This window comes from Melitaea cinxia, chromosome 24 (genome assembly GCF_905220565.1).
Source record: "Melitaea cinxia chromosome 24, ilMelCinx1.1, whole genome shotgun sequence".
NCBI lineage: Eukaryota > Metazoa > Arthropoda > Insecta > Lepidoptera > Nymphalidae > Melitaea > Melitaea cinxia.
Window position 1 is genome coordinate 11732901 of NC_059417.1, and position 25321 is coordinate 11758221.

Genomic DNA, 25321 nt, shown 5'->3' on the forward strand with positions numbered 1-25321 from the left:
TGATGGACTAGCGGTCTTGAGTATGATGCCCACTCATGACAAACATTTGTATCGGCGATATACATGTTTCGCCTTAAGTAGTTTTTTACCGACTACTATTTTATGAAATATGAATTGTAATTTTATCCAGTAAAATGCACGTAAACTAAGCTAAACTGGGCTTTGGAACTTCTAGAAATACATTACAAAATCCCAACACAGTGTACCGAAACATTGAAATCGTTCGACAAAACATTTTTCAAATTACCTTCCTTGTTCGTCTAGTTATAAAACGAACCCAAATAAGACCAAAGACCAAAAGAACTAAAACTTCTGAGAACTAAAACTTTTTCTGAATATACCAATCTTGTAAATACTTAAGATTGAATGTCTCCCATATTGAGAAGAGGCATTTGCCCAACAGTGGGACATTTAAAATTCATTACAAATTATTGCAAAGCCATGAGCGTCTAAATTATTATTTAACTCAAAAAACGAACTACATTGTAGCAATCTTTTCATAGCATCATCGAATTCAGTAAGTTTAACAACCAACAACACGAGATGAATCATAAATGGGTTAAGTGTTAAGATATTAAAATTATATATCTTTACTTTGAAACAATCATCGAGCACCGATATATCCTTGAACCGTGTTATCATGATTCAAATATAGATACAACATCATCACGTATAAATACTAATATAATATACATCGGCCATTCACTTGACGATGATACAGAGAGGATCAAGAAATTACGGCGAATAAAGTGGTACAGAAATTACTTATTACAAACGTCTGTCTGAAGGGCTTAAGTCGACTCATCAATATGAACACGGCATTCTAATTAACTTTGTTCTATTTGGTGAGTAGCGCGGCTGAGATGACAAGGATTGTGACTATTTTCTTAATGCAAATACAGCGTATATATTTACCAGCTGACCTTGCGAACTTTGTACCGCCTTTTTTTCATTAATATAATAATTATATATATCGAAATGAAATATAGCCTATATTTAAGTTGGACAAAGTTACATAACTGTGCCAAATTTCATTCAAATTGGTTCAGTAGTTTAGGAGTCTATCGCAGACAAACAACGTGACGCGTAACTTATATAAATATATTAAGATTTAAAGGATCGCCAACAATGATTCACATAAAAAAAATACAAAACAATATACGGAAAATACTCTCACACTGCTCATCCATTGACTGGCAAAACCACAACTAGCAATGACAGCATAACATGAATGATTATATTTGCACACCACTAAACACTAACCCTTCTTACAAATCCTGTATCTACGCGACAGTCTTATAGTAAATGGTCGCCATTAATACACTTTTAAATATATCCTAAAAAAATCACTTATCACACAAGTACACATACATAAAAACCTAATAAACAAAACCTTATTGACAATTCGGAAAAATCTTCTATGATTGGAATAAATGGACTCTAGCGCCATCTCTGATTTAAATTTAACACTATATATCACCTTTGGTTCAAAATATGATTAGTGATAATTAAGTGGCTGTTGTTACCTTATCTTTGATGGTAGGCCGAGGCGCTGGTTGCGGTGGCATCGTGTGGCGTTTAGTGGCGTCCGGTGGCATGGCCTCATCTTTGTCGCCAGACGCCAATGCTGAAATCAAAACAATATAAACTGGTTAATGGTTTCGAACCCCATTTATAATAATAATTTTTAATGAAAATCAGGTACAGTTTAATGTTACAGTTCAATACAGACATTTGTTAATCACATTATTTGTTCATTGGTAAATCACATTATGGATTTTAGGCATTCATCTTAGTCTAAGCTGCAACGATACCTAGACATTTTGTGTTATTATATATACATATATTTCTGGGAGCCAGGAGTTCATCCTACTGGGTCCCGTTGACGTTTATATTTAACTATGTGGTTGTGTTTTACTAGACTGTTGGTTGAGATGGTAATGATTGTTCTTTCTGCTCCAGGATGGCGAGTTCGATTCTTGTCCCCGTAAATGTATACTTATTTATGTAGTATGAACAAAAAAATAGTATAACAATCGTCTATCACCTAAAATACAGGCGTTAGGAATCGTAGGAACAGAAGTTTGGTATGTTAAACGTTATTTGTTACGCGATCGCTATAATGTTCAATAAAAGCCCATCTGATCGCACGAAAATAAAACACTTGAAGTCTTGAATGTTATACCGAAAGTAACCTACATAGTCGTACAGCGGATGTCGTTTGACGAATGGTAAGATATTTGTAAAAAAAAAAAAAAAACGCCTGGGCATTGTTTATGAAAATCGTATAAACAGACTTCATCTACACCTGGATATTGTGTCAGAGGGTAAACGTGAACGATTCAAGATCGCTCATGTTTTATATCAAATCTAGGAACACTAAACCAACTTTAAATCAGCTAGATAGGTCTTTCTGACAAAATTTTCCATGAGTAAACAAGACTTCAAACTAAAACATAGCTTTTTTAAGATGCAATTAGTTATTTATGGCATTCTATGAAAACTTTCCATTGGTAAACAAAGTCAAGAGATGGTATAAACTATTCTTTTTACTTAGCTCATAATACAAACACTTGAGAAAATCCAGAAGAATGACTTCACTATTAACAATATACAGAAACCATTATCAATTAAGATAAAAATTTCGCACGATTTCTCAACGCATTCACAAGCACATCGTCACAACACAAGACAACAAACAACAATAAAACTAAAAAAGACACCTTTATGTATACCCAAAAACAACATCCTCTCGCGAATACACGAAACGTTATGTCCTAAAATAAAACTAAACAGTATCGATAAAATTTCGCGCCAACATAAATTTTACTGGCCAGTAAAAGTACTTACTGGACGTACAGCCTGGTTTCCAGCAGTCGTTAAACACCATTTTCTTTATGGTAAATAAAAGGAAAAATTTTTTTTTTTTTTTTGGTATGTTAGATCAGACCGAGATTCGCGTATCAACTGAGTCCTAGCGTCTAGTTCATAAAATGTTACGTCAGTTTGTGAGTGAATCGTGTATTAATAACGCCTACTTCACTAGTTCGCTGCGTTAGCGTGCAACTTTTGGCGGGACGGTTTTATGCGGTATGACGTCATTTTTCTTTTCTTGCAAATAAAAATATCGTGTTTTATGATTGGTGTAATGACTATATGTAAACACTTTGATGCGACATTTTTTATAACTCTATCTTTATATTGAGAAAAGTCTGAAGATATTACTAAGTAACGATATTTTTATTTTTGTTTCAAAATTCGCTATAAATGCACCATTAAAATATTTATAAATAAATAAAAAACAGAAAAGGTGTGTGATTTTGACAACACGACTGAAGTAAAACTTCTGCACAATACTGCACTGTGCCTTAGATATACGAAACGTAACTGACTATGAGAGAAAGAGAGAAAGAAAATGTGTGCTCACACCTCTCTCTCGCTACGTTCGCCTCGCCCCTCCCCCATGTCAAACATGCGAAAAGAAGTTTTACTTCAAAAAAACATACAAAGCATCCTAAAAGTACTAAGAAAAATTAGTTATTAGTAATTACTGATGTTATTTTATCACAAGAACAAAATAATGTCATTTCTAAATCTAGAGATGTTAATGTGTGTAATGAATAAAAACGAGAGTTGTATGACGCCATCCAAACTGCACGCTGGCGCGATGACAATTATTATTTGTGTGAGTCAACGACTACCAACCAGACGAGGTCTAGCTAACACCGCTAATTATAATGATGATCAATTGATAATTAGTTAATTATTCCTAGAAAAAAACTATCATTATTTAGTTTATAATCACTTAATTAATACGTATTTACTTTGAAATAAATGTATTTAATATATAAAATTCTCGTGTTATGGTGTTAAACATTGAACTCCTCCGAAACGGCTAGACCGATTTTTATAATTTTCATTTTAGTTAAACAGATTCTCTTTCAAAATCAAAACGTATAACTAAAAACTTTTCCTGGTTTATATTAACGAATTATTCATATTATTTATTATATGATGATATGATTATTCAATTTGAAATTATTCTAACAAAACAAATATATATATATATATATATATATATATATATATATATATATATATATATATAAATAATATATATATATATACAACATAAAAATATTAGAACTGATGTATTCCATCATTTTATTGAGTACTAGCTGTACCCGCGAGTTCGTCCGCGTGGAATTTAACAAAAAAGTTATTGTTCAGTACACAGAGTTGTAAGATAAATAAAATAAAAGTAGCCTAAAATTCTCCTTACTACATCAGCTATCTGCCAGTGAAAGTCCCGTCAAAATAGGTTCAACCGTTTCAGACATTAACCGGAACAAACAGACAAACAGACAGACAGACAAAATTGTAAAAATGTTATTTTGGTATATTTACATTTAGTAAAAAGCGGTTATTTTAATATTAAAAACATACACTCCAATTTTATTTATTTCTATAGATTGTTCGAAATGGCTGTAGCTGCCCACTGGCCGAGTATTGCGACTCAACTCCAGAAAAGGGCTGTTAAGGACAGACCTCCTAAGAAGTCTTAGAGAGAGTAAGAAAACCAGAGAACATAGAATGTTATGGAAATGCTATCGCTTAGTAACGAAAGCATTTGTAATGTTCACTTGTTCATTGTTCATATACTCATATTTTTATGACAGTAAATAATTCACACTTAAGGGAAACACTCATTTAGCTACTATCAAGGTTACGAGTGTACAAAAATAAACGTGTCACATCCAATAGTCTCTAATTTATTCCTGGGCTACGGCAAACATCCCGGCCATGACAAAACATCTGCATGGACACAGACAGTTTTTGAAGTAAAACTTCTCTACGCACGCTTGACTCGGGGAGTAAGCTGGTGAATGCGTGACGATAGCGTTACGACAAGTGTGATCGGGCGAGGCGAACGGAAGTTAAGAGGGTGATATAAGTTAGTGAAGATAGAAAGAGAGTTACGTTTCGTAAGTTTTACTTCAGTCGTGTGGTCTAAAGCACACTCGTTTTTTTTTGTCATCGAGGATTTAAGAGCCATTTCACAATTTTACGCTCTGCAAGTTTAGGTAAATTTGGTCGCATCGCGCGAGTCGTACGAGCCGCGCGATCTTTGTGCTAGTAAATATAGTGTGACAACCAAAAGACCATCTTGATCATTTTCTAATGTATAATAAAAATTAATAACTATGGTATAAAATGTTTTTACATAATTAATTTGTTAAAAATTTCAAGTATGTAATATTGTAATATTTTTTTATGAAACAATTTTTTTTAAAATTGATTTAGTTTTTTCAGTTTACGAATGAATCTATTATTTACGATATGAATAAAATAGCATTTTATGACATCGACACCGACAAACATATTAATTAACAAATAACAAGACAGATTGAAATGCCTATTTGTATTGATAATGTGAGAAAAGAAAATTAAATTATACATTTGTTTACAGAAATTGTCATATTATTTTACAGTCACTTTCGTAATATGTTTATTTTATTTATATTTTATTATGAAAGTATCAAATGCGGTTTATCCGCTATAACAACAGGCGCTTGGCGCGTGTGAGCGAAAGAGACGGCTGCGCAGAATTTGGCGTGGACCTGACCTCTAAGAGCGCTTGAGCTCGACTGATTTACTGGGCTTGATGCGTGGTAATATATACTATCTTTTTATTATTTAATATAAAATGTATTAAAAATGATTACATCTTTAAATTATTATTTTTTTGTATTCCCTAATGATGTAAGTTTACTTTGATGAAGATAGTTCGTTAAAATTTCTTAGTTTTCTAAAAAAATATCGCTTTTAAAATTATATTTATTTGGAAAAATATTCGTAAATTTAAATTTTTTTTTATCAATTAATAGAGATACAAATGGAATAAAAATCTGTGATAGTCCTCAACAAAATTATATTCCACATATTACGGTATTTTTTTAAAATGATTTCAACGTAGAGGTTGTTGAAAAGTAGGACTTCAAAGTATACTTTGCGACCGTTTACCCAGGGAGGAGGCTGATGAAAAGGTTAATAATATTACACACATAATATAAATCAAAATTCTGATCTGACTATCGACTACAACAAAGGTTGCTCTATTATATTTCAAGAATATAAATTACATTATTGCATCCAACACTGAGATTAACGACGTCAAAATATTACAATTTCGCGGATTGTTACCGAATTTTGTGAAATGGCTCTTAAGTAATATACATATACTCGTACATATCAATTCATGTTTTTTTTAACCGACTTCAAAAAAAGGAGGAGGTTACTCAATTCGACCTTATATATATATATATATATATATATATATATATATATATATATAATATATATATTATATATATATATATATATATAAGGTCGAATTGAGTAACCTCCTTATATATATATATATATATATATATATATATTTATGTATGTTCGGGGATAACTCCGTCATTTATGAACCGATTTTATTATAATTCTTTTTTTGTTGGAAAGGAGATATCCCTAGTTTGGTACCATGATAAGGAAACCAGGATCTGATGATGGGATCCCAGAGAAATCGAGGGAAACTCTCGAAAATCCACATAACTTTTTACTGGTTGTACAGATTTTAATGATTTTTAATTTAATCGAAAGCCGATGTTTATCATGTGGTCACATGATAAACATCGGCTTTCGATTAAATTAAAAATGTGGTCACATTTATTTCATCGAGATCTGATTGCAACTTTTGGAGTAATCCTTGATAATGCGTATTTACTTGACTATTTTTTCGTCTACCTACGTTATATTACTTGTCGATATAATTGAAGTCGGTTTTTCTTCGTTTGCCTGCAAACACAATTATTGCTAAACAATTTATTCAAGACTGATTCATGTTTTTTAAAAGGACCGGACAGAGCCCACTCGACCCGGACCAGGCAAGGTATGTAAAGCAGATGATTGATCTGGAACCGGTCAGGAAATCTCATCTAGACCGGTAACGATTTCCTGATCAGATCCAGAGAAATCTTCTGCGTTACATACCTTATCCAGTCCAGATCGGGCACGCCCGATCCGGTCCTTCTAAGGAACTCGCGGCCGCTGTAGTGGAAGTACGTGTGCGTGTTGCGTGGCGCGCGGCGCGTGTCACTCACCGTCGGCGCTGCGCGAGGAGAGGCGGCGCGAGGACAGCGTGCGCGCGAAGTGCGGCTGCGAGCGGCGCGGCGGCGCGGCGCGCGACTCGTAGTGCGTGCGGCCGCTGTAGTGGAAGTACGTGTGCGTGTTGCGTGGCGCGTGGCGCGTGTCACTCACCGTCGGCGCTGCGCGAGGAGAGGCGGCGCGAGGACAGCGTGCGCGCGAAGTGCGGCTGCGAGCGGCGCGGCGGCGCGGCGCGCGACTCGTAGTGCGTGCGGCCGCTGTAGTGGAAGTACGTGTGCGTGTTGCGTGGCGCGTGGCGCGTGTCACTCACCGTCGGCGCTGCGCGAGGAGAGGCGGCGCGAGGACAGCGTGCGCGCGAAGTGCGGCTGCGAGCGGCGCGGCGGCGCGGCGCGCGACTCGTAGTGCGTGCGGCCGCTGTAGTGGAAGTACGTGTGCGTGTTGCGTGGCGCGTGGCGCGTGTCACTCACCGTCGGCGCTGCGCGAGGAGAGGCGGCGCGAGGACAGCGTGCGCGCGAAGTGCGGCTGCGAGCGGCGCGGCGGCGCGGCGCGCGACTCGTAGTGCGTGCGGCCGCTGTAGTGGAAGTACGTGTGCGTGTTGCGTGGCGCGTGGCGCGTGTCACTCACCGTCGGCGCTGCGCGAGGAGAGGCGGCGCGAGGACAGCGTGCGCGCGAAGTGCGGCTGCGAGCGGCGCGGCGGCGCGGCGCGCGACTCGTAGTGCGTGCGGCCGCTGTAGTGGAAGTACGTGTGCGTGTTGCGTGGCGCGTGGCGCGTGTCACTCACCGTCGGCGCTGCGCGAGGAGAGGCGGCGCGAGGACAGCGTGCGCGCGAAGTGCGGCTGCGAGCGGCGCGGCGGCGCGGCGCGCGACTCGTAGTGCGTGCGGCCGCTGTAGTGGAAGTACGTGTGCGTGTTGCGTGGCGCGTGGCGCGTGTCACTCACCGTCGGCGCTGCGCGAGGAGAGGCGGCGCGAGGACAGCGTGCGCGCGAAGTGCGGCTGCGAGCGGCGCGGCGGCGCGGCGCGCGACTCGTAGTGCGTGCGGCCGCTGTAGTGGAAGTACGTGTGCGTGTTGCGTGGCGCGTGGCGCGTGTCACTCACCGTCGGCGCTGCGCGAGGAGAGGCGGCGCGAGGACAGCGTGCGCGCGAAGTGCGGCTGCGAGCGGCGCGGCGGCGCGGCGCGCGACTCGTAGTGCGTGCGGCCGCTGTAGTGGAAGTACGTGTGCGTGTTGCGTGGCGCGGGGCGCGTGTCACTCACCGTCGGCGCTGCGCGAGGAGAGGCGGCGCGAGGACAGCGTGCGCGCGAAGTGCGGCTGCGAGCGGCGCGGCGGCGCGGCGCGCGACTCGTAGTGCGTGCGGCCGCTGTAGTGGAAGTACGTGTGCGTGTTGCGTGGCGCGTGGCGCGTGTCACTCACCGTCGGCGCTGCGCGAGGAGAGGCGGCGCGAGGACAGCGTGCGCGCGAAGTGCGGCTGCGAGCGGCGCGGCGGCGCGGCGCGCGACTCGTAGTGCGTGCGGCCGCTGTAGTGGAAGTACGTGTGCGTGTTGCGTGGCGCGTGGCGCGTGTCACTCACCGTCGGCGCTGCGCGAGGAGAGGCGGCGCGAGGACAGCGTGCGCGCGAAGTGCGGCTGCGAGCGGCGCGGCGGCGCGGCGCGCGACTCGTAGTGCGTGCGGCCGCTGTAGTGGAAGCGCGAGCCCAGCCGCGGGAACAGCGAGCTGCGCGCCGCCGGCTCCGGGGTCGTCAGCCTGCGGGCAGCCGGCGCCTCGTTACTACGACTTATTATTATTATTATTTTTATACAACTAGGTCGGCAAACAAGAGCACGGCTCACCGGCAAGCGATTACCGTAGCTTATAGACGCCTGCCACACCAGAAGCATCGCAAGCGCGTTGCGAAACTTATTCTCAATCCCCCCCTCCCTCCAGGAGCTCCGGTCACCTTACTCACCGACAGGAACGCGACACTGCTTGAAAGCAGTTTTATTTATCTGTGATCTTCTATGAGATACTACCCCAGTCGGCTGCTATAGGTATATCGGACTCAGCACTTGAGGGTGCAATACCGACAAAACATTGCGGGAGCCTTCAGCCGCTTTAATTGGAGGGTCCCGGATCTGCAGTCAACAGGATCCCTCAAGCGACAGGGTGGCCTCGGCGAAAAGGCCAGACTTCTCCATGGGAACTGTCCGGCTCACCTCTGAACAATCCCGACAACGCCATGTCTATCAAGACCGGACTCCCATCCAGGTCCAACACGGGCACAAGGATGTCACTGAAAGCGCATTAAGTAGAGTCTTTTTTTGTAGTCGTAATTAACCAGCACTCTCGTACGGGTCAATTACATTAAGAAACCCTTTAATAAAATAATACCTTAAATTTTATTGAAACTATTAATTACAAATTATTATGTTTAAAACTGTGACCAATTACTCTAGTAACTGATAAGAATTTTAACCTTACCCACATATGGAACTAACAAACAAAACCTCACCGGAAGAAAGTATGGTGTTCGACACAAGTCTTCCAGAGCTTTTTCGCCGCTCGGTGATTGGCTAATTTGAAACCAACCGTCGATTCAAACTGCTCGAACTCCCCCGGCCTAAGTTTGACGTAGAAATTGTGACGCTTGTAGCTGATCTTGAGTATCTTCGGCCACGCGAAACGGTTTATACGTAGTCTGAAAAGATTGAAAACAATAATGTTACTAAAATTTATTCTTTGCAAGTATAACCCTATTTTACTGTCCAGTTGTTGAAATTTCTAGTACACTATTAACTTTCTGGTACCTTTTAATTTAACTAAACTCTAGAACATTGGTTAAGGAGCATCTCATATCGTCTAATATTTAGACAAATGCCTTTCCACCAATTAGGAATTTATTAATATTTAAAGTTTGATGTATTGTATCTACTAGTAGTAAGGACAATTTAGAAAATTTAATAAATTGCCACGGTTAGTCAAATACCGAACCAATTAAGTGGTGGCATCAATACAAATTCAGAACGATATGGCAATGAAATATAAGACAACACCTGCTATAATAAGAAAATAATAGTTTTGTACTTACTTCTCTCTATGCACCAAAAGACCGGACGAGCAGACACCCAGGGTGATGTCGACATTTTCGGAATCCTTAGCTGGATGAAGGTCTACGCCGTACATTGCTAACTTCTTAGCGTTTTCCAGATAGTTCAACTCCGCTTCAGCCGGAGTTTGACCTCTAAGGAAATTAAATAGAAATATAAATTCAAAGTACTACCCTAGACATCAATTTGTGAATAAAGTTATAATGATTAGCAGGGCCATAAAGCTTTAAGGCAGAAATATTAATCGAGGTTGAAGTTAAAAACTATGAATGCAATTTAGGTAGAAGTAACTATATTATATTATTATAGATATTTTACACTACCTATAAATTTCAGTAAGTTTTTACTCAATTCCCACCCAACTTTTAGCACTAAGCTTGCAAATTAATGATAAACAAGATTTTGGCCAATTTATATCCGCCAGATCTTCTAACTGTCCAATAAAAACCTGCTGTAATATTAAATTTTTCTAGCATACCTGTGCGTCTTGTGAAGTTCCACGACTTTCTCCTCAAGTTCAGGAGTGCACGATGAAGGTGGAACCAGTTTCAGTTGCTTACAGAGACCAGCACCGTTCTCCGTCTCCTCGTAATCACCTAGCTCGGACTGGAGGAGGTAGCTTGCTAGTAACGCGTGGGTTACCGTCGAACATGGGAGGCGACCTATGATAAAAATTAGAGATATAATTATATAATAGTAGTTTATGCAACTGTCATATAATGAAGGGTATTAAAACCCGAGTGTGAGTTTATGAAACGAGCGCAGCGAGTTTCATAATAGTAACGAGTGTTTTAATACCCGTGTTATATGCAGTTGCATACACTACTTTATCTTCACTAATGCAATTAATCAAACAACAAGAGTAAAAGCTGACAATAGTTTATTTATAATAATTGTTCAAATTTTGGATGGTACCTACAATTCTGAATGTTAATGTTAATTTTATAATATATAATTTTCTAGATTTTTCTGGCAAAAGATTGTGAGTTAATTTTGTTGCCAATTCTAGAATATCCGGAGGCGTACAAATATTATCGTCGCTATCCATTTTTAACTTTTAATTTATTAAATTAAATTCACGCGTACGTGTATTGTCACGGTTATTTTGCCGCCATTAAAATCTAACCAATGATAGCGCAGCAGCGCACATGCGCGCGATGTTATAATGAGATTTTACGATATCGATGTGGATATTATACCATCATGTGAAATTGCTTAAATTGAGTGTTTTGTTGTCTGCGCTATAACAGTAGTATTTATAAGTCAAGTATTGGAAACATAAGTAGAATGTTACAACATTAGTGTAGATAAAAATAAAAACACTTTCGAAAATAGTGCCAATAAGTCTTGGATTCGATAATTTCGTATATCTGACAATTGTAACATTCATGTAAGCAATATAAGCTTATATAAATTGGAATATAAATTTCAAGCTTGCTGTACCTTTGTTGTGTAATTATATTACTTAACATGATAATATCTCAATATTCTTAAAACAATTGTTGTAAAAATAATGCCACTATGGGCATATGTCGACAATCGCATCTTTCTCATTTACACATTCACACAATGTAAATATCCATCCAATCTAACAACTACACACAGTACATAAGTAAGAAATCTTCATGGGCACTCGTATATGCAAACCTACCGTCTAGTAGATCTTTTCTGATTGCCAACACTAGTTGGTACCGCGTCAACTCTTCTTGCAACTGTGCTGGTTCTGGAGGGTAGAACTTTACCGCGAACCTCACCACCCAGGGCTCATCTGGATTGGAAATTTTATAATGTACATAAACTTTTATATTATCCTGGAAAACATTACAGAAAATAACAGTTATTCTGGTGATATTTTATGGACAACAATTACAGGAAAATTCCACTTCAGAAACCTTTATTTAGTTCTAATTTTTGGTCAACTAACTGCATAAATTATAAGTAGAATCTGAACTGAAGATAAAAACTAAGTTCATTAATAATATTTTTAAAATAGGGATCTTCTAACGGGAAAGCTGATCAAAATAACAAAATGCCAACTAACCAAATATAAATTTGCCCAAAAACAAACAAGATCAGAATGACAAACAAAAAACCCTTCAGCACTTGAAAAATATAAAGTTAAAAAGAAGAAGAAAATAGTGTTCTCTACTATGATCAAGGATATATTGATGTAATAGGTACATAATTTAACATACGTTTCAGCATCTTGGACACACGTTTCTCCAAATCGATCCATACTCGCGGATCCCCTCTATCCTCGTAGAGTAGACCGAAGTAGTCCTTCTCGACCAGGTTGAGACTGTCGCAGACCTTGCTGAGTAGCTCGTGACCGCGGATTTTCCTCTGGAATAAGAAAATAAGAAATGAAAGGAAATTCAACTGTCAAATTTACTTTTGCCAAATTATTTTTTAATTTTATTATAATTACGATGGTGGGGTAGTACGATCATGATATGATATATATGATAAATTCCGCATACATATCGTATTTAGCAGCTTTTTTACTTCCAAAAGTTAGACTCAGAGCCCCGAGTAGATCGGACATCAATTAAAGTTCGGAAGTCAATTATCCAACATTGTGTCCAATCTTTTTGAATAAAGCAGTTAGCGGTGTAAAGTAGTTTTTTTTTTTTTTAAAGACAAACAGTGTCGGCATCCTAACAGCACCAAGTATTAATAAAGAGAACCCTTTTTTTTCATTTCGCTATTATAAATGCGTTTCTTCTACAAATAATGCATACATACGCAGTTAGAAGAAGAGAACAGAGAGATGAGATGTAAATATTTTATGTTAATTCCGGGGACGCAAAATTTTAAAGGTAAAACCAACCTTGCGTATCTGACAAGAAAAATATCTAAATTTCGTGGAGATCTATAAACAGATTGATATTAAATATTAATTAAGGTGACCAGAGCTCCTGGGGGGAATGGGGATTGGGTCGGCAACGCGCTTGCAATGCTTCTGGTGTTGCAGGCGTCTATAAGCTACGATAATCGCTTACCATAAGGTGAGACGTACGCTTATTTGCCGACCTAGTGACATAAAAATAAAATAAAAAGAGAAGTAATAATAATAAAAAATCACTGTAATAGCCCGAGGGTATTTTTTTTAAATAAGTATATGGATCATGAACATTTTAACAATTTCAGAAAAGAAAATAAGTTAGAGGATAGCGAGCACTTCCAATTTAATTATCCTAAAAATCTTCTTGGGAGCAGCATTCTATGGCTGTGACCTTGTGTAAGGTCGAGGTACTTCCCTAATCTTAGCATTAGTTAGTCTTCCTTTAATTGATGTAAAATTATTATAACCCATTCTTCTATACACATTATCAAATCCTATTTTTAACATTTAAGAATAAACCATCCTACTAATATTGTGAAAGCTTGTGAGACTGTATTTATGTTTGTTACTCTTTCACGTAATAACTACTGTACCGATTTTTAATGAAACTTGGTACGTAGATAGCTGGAGATCTAGTATAACACATGATGTTTTTTATCCTGACATTTCCACGGGCTTGGAAATGATGCGGGTGAAACCACGTCACGCAGCTAGTAGTATGTAACATAGTACTTCTTTTGTGGTATATGCGTTATCAGTTGATATCGGTCAACGTTATTCACAAGTACAATCACATGTAATGGAGATTTTTGTTTAGTGATTCGTCTGTATTATTTATTTAATAAATATTTACATATTAAATTTATTTTTGCAACTATCGAGGCAGGAATGTGAGGTAAACTATTAACAAAAGTTACGTCATATAAAGATATATTGTTCACCGATTTAAAAAAAAGAGGTTCTAAATTGGATTGTATTTTTTATGTGTTACTTTACAATTTTTTTCTAGGTGTACTGATTTTGAGGGTATTTATTTGATAATAATGTTTATTGTAACTACTTGCTCCTTGTCGATGTAAATTGAAGTTTTTTTTTTTTTTTTTTGAAAACAAACACAATTATTAACATTACAGTGACCGTATGCTTGTTTACTAAAAAATCTATCATCACTTTAGCCTATTACAGTCCACTGCTGGACATAGGCCTCCACAAGTTCGCCCCGAAAATAGTGTGAACTCATGAGTGTTTTAGGCGGGTTGGTGACCGCAGGGCTAGCTTTGTGGCACCGAAGACGCTGCTGCCCGTCTTCGGCCTGTGTATTTATTTCAAAGCTAGCAGTTGGGTGGTTATCCCGCCATCGGTCGGGTTTTTAAGTTCCAAGGTGGTAGTGGAACTGTGTTATCTCTAAGTCGTCTCTTCTGACACCCACGGGAAGAGAGGGGGTGGCTCCTTTCTTTCTATTCTTTACTGCCGTAATCACACAGCAGACACAGACAGACAGGTCACAGCTAGTATGGTACAAGAAAGCAACTTACATCGGCCTCGAGCTCCATAGTCGACCCGTCTAGCAGCTCGACTTTAATCTTGGCGAGGTTTGTGCGGCGCTTCGGCGACTCCTTCGCCTTCGCCTTCGCATCCTTGCCGTCCTTGCCGTCCTTGCCGTCCTTGCTCACACCCTCCGGCATCCTGCCGCTCTTCTCTCAACACCTGTGAAATAAAAACATTTATATCATTATACTATTGTCATTTTCTAATGTTCACGCGAATTTCGCTCATTATAATGATACAAATTTTTCAGATTTTATCGCGGTGTAGTCCTCCCACGGTTGCTGTAAAGTATCCGAATCAAGCTTTTTTTATTCTTAATTTTAAAATCCATAGGCTCTTGAGTGCCCATGCCTTTTTTATTTACATTTTAATTTTCAAGCCTTGAGTCGTATTATTTTCAACATTGCATGCTTCAAATTACGAACTAAAGCTTATTTTCTCTAATTTGATGGTGAGTCCAAAACTGACCGTGAGAGATATATATACCTATATATACATATATATTTATGTAGGTTAATAATTAAGATAATTATTTACAGCTATGGGTTTTTTTTTTTGCTACATGCTCCATTACTATTTTATAACACTACTACATGCTTTATACTTTACATTGTGTGACTCTACATAGTTAATTTACCGCATTGTCGACGGCCACTCTCATTTTTTTAAAACAGAACCAAGCATTTAAAAAACATAAGAAACCGCGGTAAAATACGAAAAACTTGTTTAACAATATCATAGTCACTTAATTAAAAAGTAAAAACAAAGGTGATATATATTGTGTTTTTTTATTAATAAATATCATACAACATACACACGGTCATCTGTTCCTAAGGTAAGCAACTTAATGCTTGTGTTATAGGTACAATACAATACAAACACATATAATTAATACTTATATAAATAAATACACATATTAAAATGCGCCAACGGTTTAGTCATTCAGTCAAATAATTTTTATTATTCGGCTATTTTATTTTAAAATTCTATCTTAATTTTTAAACAAGTGGAGATAACAAATGACCTTCATAATAAATAATAATTATTATTTTTGTCTTCAAACATAAACATGACATAATCAGTATTTGTGTAGCTTAAAACATTTGTATAAAATGAGTCAATTTAAAACCGCCAATGCCGAATATGTCTTTGTAAATGAGCTGAGAATACACAGAGATCACAGCTGAGAACCACTTTATATTACTTTTACGCCAAACCCAACGGATCAAAATGTGTCCAATCAGACAACCAACAAGACAGACATTGGCGTCAAACTTATCTATCTGGCGTCGGTCTAGATTAAAACAAGTTCTTTCAATTGAGAAATATAATTATTTCCTTTAAAATAACAGTATTCTCTTTAATTATAAATTTCACACAATATCAATCTCACGAACATTAGCCATTGTTAAAAACAATCGCCCGTAATAAATCAAATTTGCGGAGCTCACCGTGAAATATTATTAACAAACTAGCTGCAAGTTCAATTAAATTGAACTGTTATATTATAAATACTTTTCTATTAACCTCGATGAAATCGAGCAAAAGCCAATAGCTAAAGCGTTGCAAACAAATTTTGTAAATTATTAGCGTAAAGTAGAAGAAATCATGTACTTTAAGAAAACAACAAGAACCCTATTATAATAATATAAATGAGAAAGTTTATGAGGATGAATATATGTATGATTGTTACTCTTTCACGCAAAAACTACTAGACCGACTTTGATTAAACTTAGTTCGTCGATAGCTGGAGATCTGGAATAACACATAAGCTACTTTTTATTTTGACATTCCCACGGAAATTACGTGGGTGAAACTGCGTAGCACAGCTAGTGTTACAATAATTGTGTTTGCTGACAAATGAAAAAAAAACCGACTTCAATTACATCGACAAGTAATACAACGTAAGTAGACGAAAAAATAGTCAAGTAAATACGCTTTATCAAAGATTACTCCAAAAGTTGTAATCAGATCTCGATGAAATTTAAATGTGACCACATGATAAACATCGGCTTTCGATTAAATTAAAAATCATCAAAATTACACTCAGTAAAAAGTTGTGCGGATTTTCAAGGGTTTCCCTCGATTTCTCTAGGATCCCATCATCAAATCCTGGTTTCCTTATCATGGCACAACACCTGGGATATCTTCTTTCTAACAAAAAAATAATTATCAAAATCGGTTCATAAACGACGAAGTTATCCCCGAAGATATTTTAAGTCGGTCATATTTGAAGTCGGTTGAAAAAGGAGATAAATATAGAAAATGTTATTCCTTATCTTTCACCCTTAATATTTACGACGCGACCGACGCACCGTACTTTAGTGTTATATATAATTGGGACCGTATACTTCCAAACAGAAATTAATATTTCCTCTTATTAGACCCTTAACGAAATTCTCAAATGAAACCATTAAAAAGCAATAACAAAACGTAAAAACAAACTGAAACCTTTTTTCCAAACGGTTAAAAACTAAAACGGTTTTATAGATTTGAAACAGTTCGTTTGTACTATCGAAAGAATATGATTTCATAACAACGTGACCTACTTGAATCGCGTCGTCGAAACATATTTTAAATGTCCTCAGTTGCGACACACGCACGTCTGCTGTCACAGTGAAAATGGGAATTTTCTTTCGGTTAACAAGCACTTTGCACATCATAATGAAATTGATATGATTGACTTAGAAATTAAGTTTATGTAATTTTGGTGTCCAACATCAACTGGAGCAAAGACAGCAACAAACTACACGCCGAAAATATATTTTTTGTTTTGTTAAACTTTCAAACATTTTTATCCCCTACGGTCCGAACGAAACAGATCGATACCGGCTGACATTATCTGGCAATGTTCGAACGAAACATGTACAAATTGTTTTAGGTACATACTTTATACAGTTTTGTACATAAGGGAAACAAATATACGCCGAAATTCATATCCATACTTCTATACCAATAGTAGCGGGGCTACGGACGTTATCCTACCCCGAATAGCTACAAATTTGATTGCGGACATACCGACAGGAGCTTCAACTACGGGCCTCTTTTGTGTTTTCGAACCATCCATGAACGTATTTAAGATTATTAAGAGTAAAGATTTGTTTCATTTATTATTTATTTATTTATTTACACTTTCGCACGCCAATACAAAGTTTTAACAATATGGCAAATGATATAAGAAAATACAAGTTGCGTCAGTTGCACCAGACTGCCTTATCGCTAACACAGCGATCTCTTCCAGGCAACCTTTGGGCAGAGGACTAACATGGAGTGTGGAATACAAATACAATATATTCATATACATACATACACAAATTATTTCACCAATAAATTGCTGCGTTATCACTGAATAACATAGACTATATTTTAATGGGTGTAAACGTAACAATTAAAATCTAGACCCAAAGCTAGTCCTAAATGAACAACAAACGAAATACACAAATGCGCATTACATTCAACAAAAAAGCAAACAATGGCGACACGCTTGATGATTCGCATTGCACCGTGAGAATGTATTAACCCACTCGTATACTATGGAGACATTCTGCTATATACAAAGCAAGGTCTTTATTTATTTATTTATTGAAGTGAAACTTCTTTAAGCGCATGAGGGTAAAAAAATTACGGATGAAACGGCAACGTTTTTGTCGATGGCGCTGGAACGGAAATCTAAAGCTTTAGATTTGTATAAACATAAACGAGACTTAAAAATTAGTTTGTCAAAGAAGTTTCACTTCTGACATGTGTACTTCGTACGCACGATTGATACATTAACTGCATAACAAAAAATAACTTATATAACATTCTCTTGAACATAAAAATAAAACGACAAGTTATTGCAGTCTGCGAAAGTAACAAAACTAATGCTAATTTAAAAAAAAAAAAAAACAATTGATAGTAAAATTAAGTTAAAAAAATGAACAAAAGACACTAATTGCCAGTATTTCGCGTATATTCGATCTGTATAATTAGTTCACAAAGGGTTTGCTTTCGTGACGTAAATAGACAAGATCAAAGGGTTACACGAGGCGACCTACCTACCTAATTATGCGATAGGCACAAAAAAACTGACACCTAAGAGGTAAGAGGAATTCACTCGTAATTATCTCTCAATCTGGTAAATCCATCCCACTTAAAATGAACGAGTTAAAATCTTCAAATCATTTGAAATAAAAATAGACTTGTTCATAATGTTGTGCTGTGAACGATGAAGTCATTATAGAAATGCGAAATTTATATAGTAAGTATTATAATAATAGAGATTATGAAGCGTGCACTTTTGAATTTTTTAATTGTTTTTAAATATATAACTAGGTCAGCAAACAAGCGTACGCTTTACCTAGTGTTACGCGATTTCCGTAGGGTATAGACGTCTGCATCACCAGAAGCTTCGCAAGCGCTTTGCCGACCCTACCCCCAATCCACCCCAGGAGCTCTGGTCAGTATTATTTAGCTGTGATCTTCTTTATAGAAGGGGAAAGTACCTAGTCTGGGGAAGTACCTAGACCTTATAGTCTAGGTACTTCCCCAGTCGGGCTGCTACAGATTTTGAGCAGGATATGTCCTACTATGCGCTACCTCAGTTTAAGATTTTACACGAAAGTAATGTCGAAACTGATGTTTATAATAACAATTTTTGTTGTAAAATTAACAACTGTGAAAAGGACGGGGTAGAAGTCAAAAAATCATGAAATTCATGTGACGCAGTTTACCGACCTTTCGCGACCCCTAAGTAAATTAAACCATTATTAAATGTATTGATATTTTATAACGTAATACGTGTTTGTGCAGTCCTAGTGGGTCTCCCCATCGTGCCTCGGAGAGCACGTTAAGCCGTCGGTCCCGGTTGTTATCATGTACACCTGATAGCGATCGTTACTCATAGTAGGGAATATATCCGCCAACCCGCATTGGAGCAGCGTGGGGGATTAAGCTCTGATCCTTCTCCTACATGGGGAAAGAGGGCTATGCCCAGTAGTGGGATATTACAGGCTGAAGCGTATAACGTAATACTCTCCCTGTTAGTATTTCCTAGATTAGTGATTCATCGTCTTATCTGTCTCATCGTTACTTTGTGGTTCATTAAAGAATATTAGATATTGCACTTTATCTAAAACCTAATTACCTAATTTTAAGTCGTATGACCTCATGACGACGTGATGCAATCACCGGAAAACGTTACTTAGTAGAAACGATCAAGTTTTATTTTGTTGCAGCGGTTGATGATGTAAGTATTAAGTTATTTTAAACTCATTATGCACCATGAAAACGAAACACTTAAGCTTAAAACTACTAGACGTAAACAGCTAAAATAAAGCAAAGATTTTCGAAGTAAGACTTCTTTACGCACGCTCGACTTGGGGAGTAAGCTGGTGAAAGCGTGACGAGAGCGTTACGAAAAGTCAGATCGGGCGAGGAGAACGGAAGTTGAGAGAGAGATATGAGTTAGTGAAGATAGAAAGAGAGAGAGTTACGTTTCGTAAGTTTTACTTCAGGCGTGTGATCTAAAGCAAATTCGTTTTTTTTTATATATAAGAATATTCTAGTGTAGAAGTAACGAAAATTCCAGTAACAGTTGTTGTTAGTTCTATTACCCTTAGGAGCAGACAGTGTAATAGGATATATATTCGGGGTCTGAGTTTTAGCCTTTGTAGGTGAACTTAGCGGTAAGAAAAACGCACATAAAATAAATATTACTCTAAATAGGAAAATTGTTCCAATTCAGTGGAACAGTATCACTGAATAAGCTCCAAGCCTTTCCCAGCAAAGAAGGCCTTTGCTTCAAAGCCTGACCTTTCCAAGCTCCTTCATTTCAATCCAAGCAAATGATAAACAAGTGAAGGGTTTCTACGTAAGTACGTTATAATACTAAATATAGAATCGTATCAGCGATGTCTAGAGTTGAAACGAAAGGGCGAGCAAGTACAGATGTATTCGGAACGAAAACCTCACTCCATATCGCGAACCGCTGAATAGTGCTGTAATTACGGGCGCATGAAGCACTGTATAAGTACGCTCTCTTAACTGAGATACGGATGCGAGTAATGAAATGGGTGCACGTTGTGAAAATATAAAAAAAAATATATATATTTGATTCATGTCTGTTGAGAGTTAATGGGTTTACATTTGTTTTTGCTTAATCATATCTGAGATAAAATAACCAGTGATGTTTTATTATATAAAGTTTCTTGTTAGTTTTTTTTTTTGTTTAAGTGTTTTGCATTGACATGCGTTGTTATAAAAGTGTTTCAAGCATTTCTTCTTCGATCCATTTTGTTAAATGTAGTGTACCAATAGTAACTAAATAATCATTACTAATAAAAATTAATAAATAAATAATAAATTAAATAATTAAATTTGTTTTCTAATTAAATATTGTTTGTGTTCTTTTAAGGATTACCTAAAGAAAATATTTTTACGGACTTCAAAACTCTATTAGGCTTATTAAGCATTATGTATGTATGTATGTTTGTATCTGTTAATGAAATATTTATATGAATTATTTGCTCTATAACGATTGCCACTAACGTTATCTTATTTTTCCTCCGTTTTTTTTTTCTTAATGTGAATTTTACTAATACTCAGTTTTTTACACCTACAAACGTCTACTCTTGTTCGTCCTACGGTTTGGCTGGTACAGAATACTTAAGCCCGCCTTTTTTACAATTCTTTAATATATTGTGCAATAAAGTATTAATAAAAAAATAAATAAGGTTGTAGCCTCGACCGCAACGATTAATCTGCTTGGTGTTTTCTCTATTCTATTTTTTTTTATGTAGCTAGGTCGGCAAACAAGCGTACGGCTCACCTGATGGTAAGCAATTACCGTAGCTTATAGACGCCTGCGACACCAGAGGCATCGCAAGCGCGTTGCCGACCCCATTCCCTATCCCTCCCAGGAGCTCTGGTCACCTTACTCACCAGCAGGAACACAACACTGCTTGAAAACAGTATTATTTAGCTGTGGTCTTCTGTAAGGTCGAGGTACTTCCCCAGTCGGGCTGCTCCATATTTTGAGCAGGAAATTTCCTGCTGTGCCCTACCTCAGTTAAAATACGCACGATACACGATATACGCGATCAGATGATGATGACTAATATAGCAGAGGTCTGCTATATTAGTACCATCAAAAGCCATTAAATATATAAGTTTAAATATACCTCGTCTTCGATACAAAATGCACTTGAAACATAATATCAAGGAAGTAGCAAGAAATATCCCGCAAAGGAATCAACCGCTACAAATCACGCGCTGAGCATTCGATGTGCCTCGCTTTACATGTTGCGTTTCTCGTATTACGAAATTAACTTTATTCGAAGCATGAGGTTTTCAGGTTAAGTTTGATTAAACGCAAGAAACAGATACGACAGACGTCCGATACATATTATATATATATAATATTTTTTTGATCTTATTGTTAGTGATCTGAAGTATAATAATATATAACAGATACAAGATACAACTAAAATGTCTATTTCTTTACCATCAAACTCCACTTCACCGCTTAAATAATTTAAGTCACAACTTTTAAATCCAAAAGTTTTAATATATTGGATTGAAACTTGAAGCAGTTTCCAAAAGTTTTACTTTCCTGCTGATAAAACTTAACGACAACTTACACACGTGATAAAATTTTACCAACCGATGAAAAACAAAACATGGATTACTCAACTCAAATAACAATACTATCGCCAACCGATAACTCCTTACAGTCGTCCTGATAACAATCCCGATAATTTACGATTCACTGAACAATGACGTGACTCAGGCACTTGTAATAAACCAACGTAATTGCATTCATTGAGGTTCGTGAATCACGTATTTCATCTTCGTTTGTTTCAAAGATTTCAAGTTGCAAGGAATAATTATTTGTACTAATTGGATATATCTGTACTATTGGTACTAATTGACGCCGCGTTGGAGCAACGGTTACAGTCATGGATTGTACCTGTTGCGCTGGCGGTTGCGGGTTCGATCCCCGCACATGACAAACATTTGTATTGGCCATCTGGGTGTTTGTGCAGTCCTTATGGGTCTCCCCATCGTGCCTCGGTCCGTCTGCCATCGTCGGTCCCGGTTGTTATCATGTACACCTGATAGCGATTGTTACTCATAGTAGGGAATATATCCGCCAACCCGCATTGGAGCAGCGTGGTGGATTAAGCACTAATCCTTCTCCTACATGGGGAAAGAGGCCTATGCCCAGTAGTGGGATATTACAGGCTGAAGCGATGGATAATCATTGTAAAATTTCTATCTGGACAAAATCTCAATAAAAAATAGAGAAAAAAGATTGCACTTATAATTACAATGAACATACCCTAGACAATGTATTTTTCTAACAAGAAACCCTTAAGAATCCTTATTTAAAAGTCAGTTGTTTTTTTATGCCATAAAAGCTCAAATTAAAAGCTATTTTTAACCGACTTCAAAAAAAGGAGGAGGTTACTCAATTCAACCGCCTATATGTATATTTTTTTATGTATGTTCGAGGATAAATTCGTCGTTTATGAACCGATTTTGATAATTCTTTTTTGTTGAAAAGGAGATATTCCAAGGATGGTACCATGATAATGAAACCAGGATCTGTTGATGGAATCCCAGAGAAATCGAGGGGAACCCTCGAAAATCATAGTGACGACTAGTGCGTTTGTTAATTTTTTTCGTCTACTTACTTTGACTAGGAAACACAATTATTCGAAATTCTACTTATCAGGAAGTGGAAAGTGAAAACAAAAAGTTTATATTTGATAACGTCAGCATGCTTCTGAAAAGTTACTGTATATATAGTGTTTATGGACGTCTGTACTAGCAGCATTTGTGATGTTTGAATTAAATTATTTTTATAATAAAAAAACATACCCAGTTCTATATAATATATCAACTATTATGTTAAGACCGTCCTGAATATTCCAGATATAACAATCACCACCAGTTCAATTAGATATCTCCCACCCAATTCCTAACATATCCAGCATGAATGAATTCATTTCATCGCTCACGTTAATACACTAACAAATATCTTGCGTAGATCTTTTGTCAATTTAATTGGAGTCAGGGTTCCTTAAATTGAGGACGAATATTACGTCCATTTAGCGAGTCATGGCCTCTGGTTAGCGTCGTCTGAATTGGAAGATTTATAGCATCTGACACTGAAGAATTACGTTAATATCATCTAATGTTATTTGTATATCGCTTCTCTCTGTAGTCAAAGTACTAACAATCGCGTTTAAGTAAAATGAAAACTTGTTCGTGAACTTTGCGAAGTAAAAATTTGCAAATTAATAAATCCTTCACACACATATCTTTCTCGTCGTTGATACTAATAACTACTTATCATCATCATCATCATCATCACTTCAGCCTAATATAGGCCACTGCTGGACATTGGCCTCCACAAGTCCACGCCAAAAATGGATTGAACTCATGTTGCATGTTGCATGCATGTGTTTTGCCCATAGTCACCACGCTGGACAGGCGGGTTGGTGACCGCAGGGCTGGATTTATCGCACCGAAGACGCTGCTGCCCGTCTTCGGCCTGTGTATTTCAAACCCAGCAGTTAGATGGTTATCCCGCTATCGGTCGGCTTTTTAAGTTACAAGGTGTTAGTGGAACTGTGTTATCCCTTAGTCAACTCTTACGACACCCACGAGAAGAGAGGGGGTGGCTGTATTCTTTACTGCCGTAGCCACACAGCTAAACTACTTGTATATCTACATAATTAATGATACCAGAAGCAACGGGTCCAACTCTTACAGTTTTCACCTTAACAAAGACCGAATTTTATTTTCAAGACAAAAAAAAATTTGGTATATTCAAAATAATATAATTACTTTTGACTAGCCCATTGGCGCAGTTTGCTTGACCCAGCTTTCTGGGTGGGTTCGATTCCCACCCCGAGTCTGGGCGTAATATATATATTTATTTATATATTTATAAATGTATTATTTATAAATATGTTTAGCGAAAAAAAAATGTAGCTATACCAGTCGCTGTTACCTATAACACAAGCATTAAGTTACTTCAGGCACAGACGACCGCGTGTGTATTTTTTAGATATTTATTTATTTATTTACTCTCCCACTAGTTTTAGAGCGACATATACATATAGCATTTAGGTATTTCGAGTCTACCAAACTTTTGATAAATTGCACAATCACTACACATAGTAGAAATATCTAAAACATTTTATCGTCAGCAACACAATCCCAAACATTCCTATGTGAAAGCGATAAAGCACAACTGTTTACACGACGTATTTCCTAAGCTTTTAATATTAGACCATTTTACTAGTTACATATTTCAGTGATCGCTGTAAACAGGACACGAAATAACAATAATAAAACAGACATACCGCTGTGTTGTTATGAAAATATTCAATCAGCTCACATCCACGGGAAACTGTGTTAATTGAATGGGAAATAGAATGAAATTCTTACGAAATTTTTATCTAATTGTAGTTATAAGACTTTTCAAACATCGCACGCAAACAGATAAGGATGATGAGATGGGTTGAGCGCAAAACTACTTCTCCTGAGGTTAGTCTAAGATAAGCAACAAGAGTATTGTCTGGGGTGGTATGACCATGTCGTTGCCGGTCTTGAGACGACGTCGGAAGACAGTGCCATATCTTGCTTTGCCTTGACATGTCTATCCCCAAAACTAGACAGATGACGAAGACGTCGAAGGCTAG

General features: G+C 37.6%; 1 protein-coding gene across 1 annotated transcript in view; it reads right to left on the bottom strand.

Annotated features, from left to right (window-relative positions):
- LOC123665668 (protein 4.1 homolog) overlaps window positions 1-14780 on the bottom strand; it is a 31388-nt gene extending 16608 nt beyond the window's left edge. Inside the window, exons 1-8 of the mRNA XM_045599936.1 lie at window positions 14615-14780; window positions 12430-12577; window positions 11886-12002; window positions 10713-10896; window positions 10216-10368; window positions 9640-9825; window positions 8722-8894; window positions 1527-1627 (exon numbers count right to left, since the gene is read on the bottom strand). Of these exons, the coding sequence (XP_045455892.1) occupies window positions 1527-1627; window positions 8722-8894; window positions 9640-9825; window positions 10216-10368; window positions 10713-10896; window positions 11886-12002; window positions 12430-12577; window positions 14615-14764 (1212 nt within the window). The 5' untranslated portion in view covers window positions 14765-14780. The remainder of the gene's footprint in view (window positions 1-1526; window positions 1628-8721; window positions 8895-9639; window positions 9826-10215; window positions 10369-10712; window positions 10897-11885; window positions 12003-12429; window positions 12578-14614) is intronic.
- Window positions 14781-25321: the final 10541 nt, after the last annotated feature.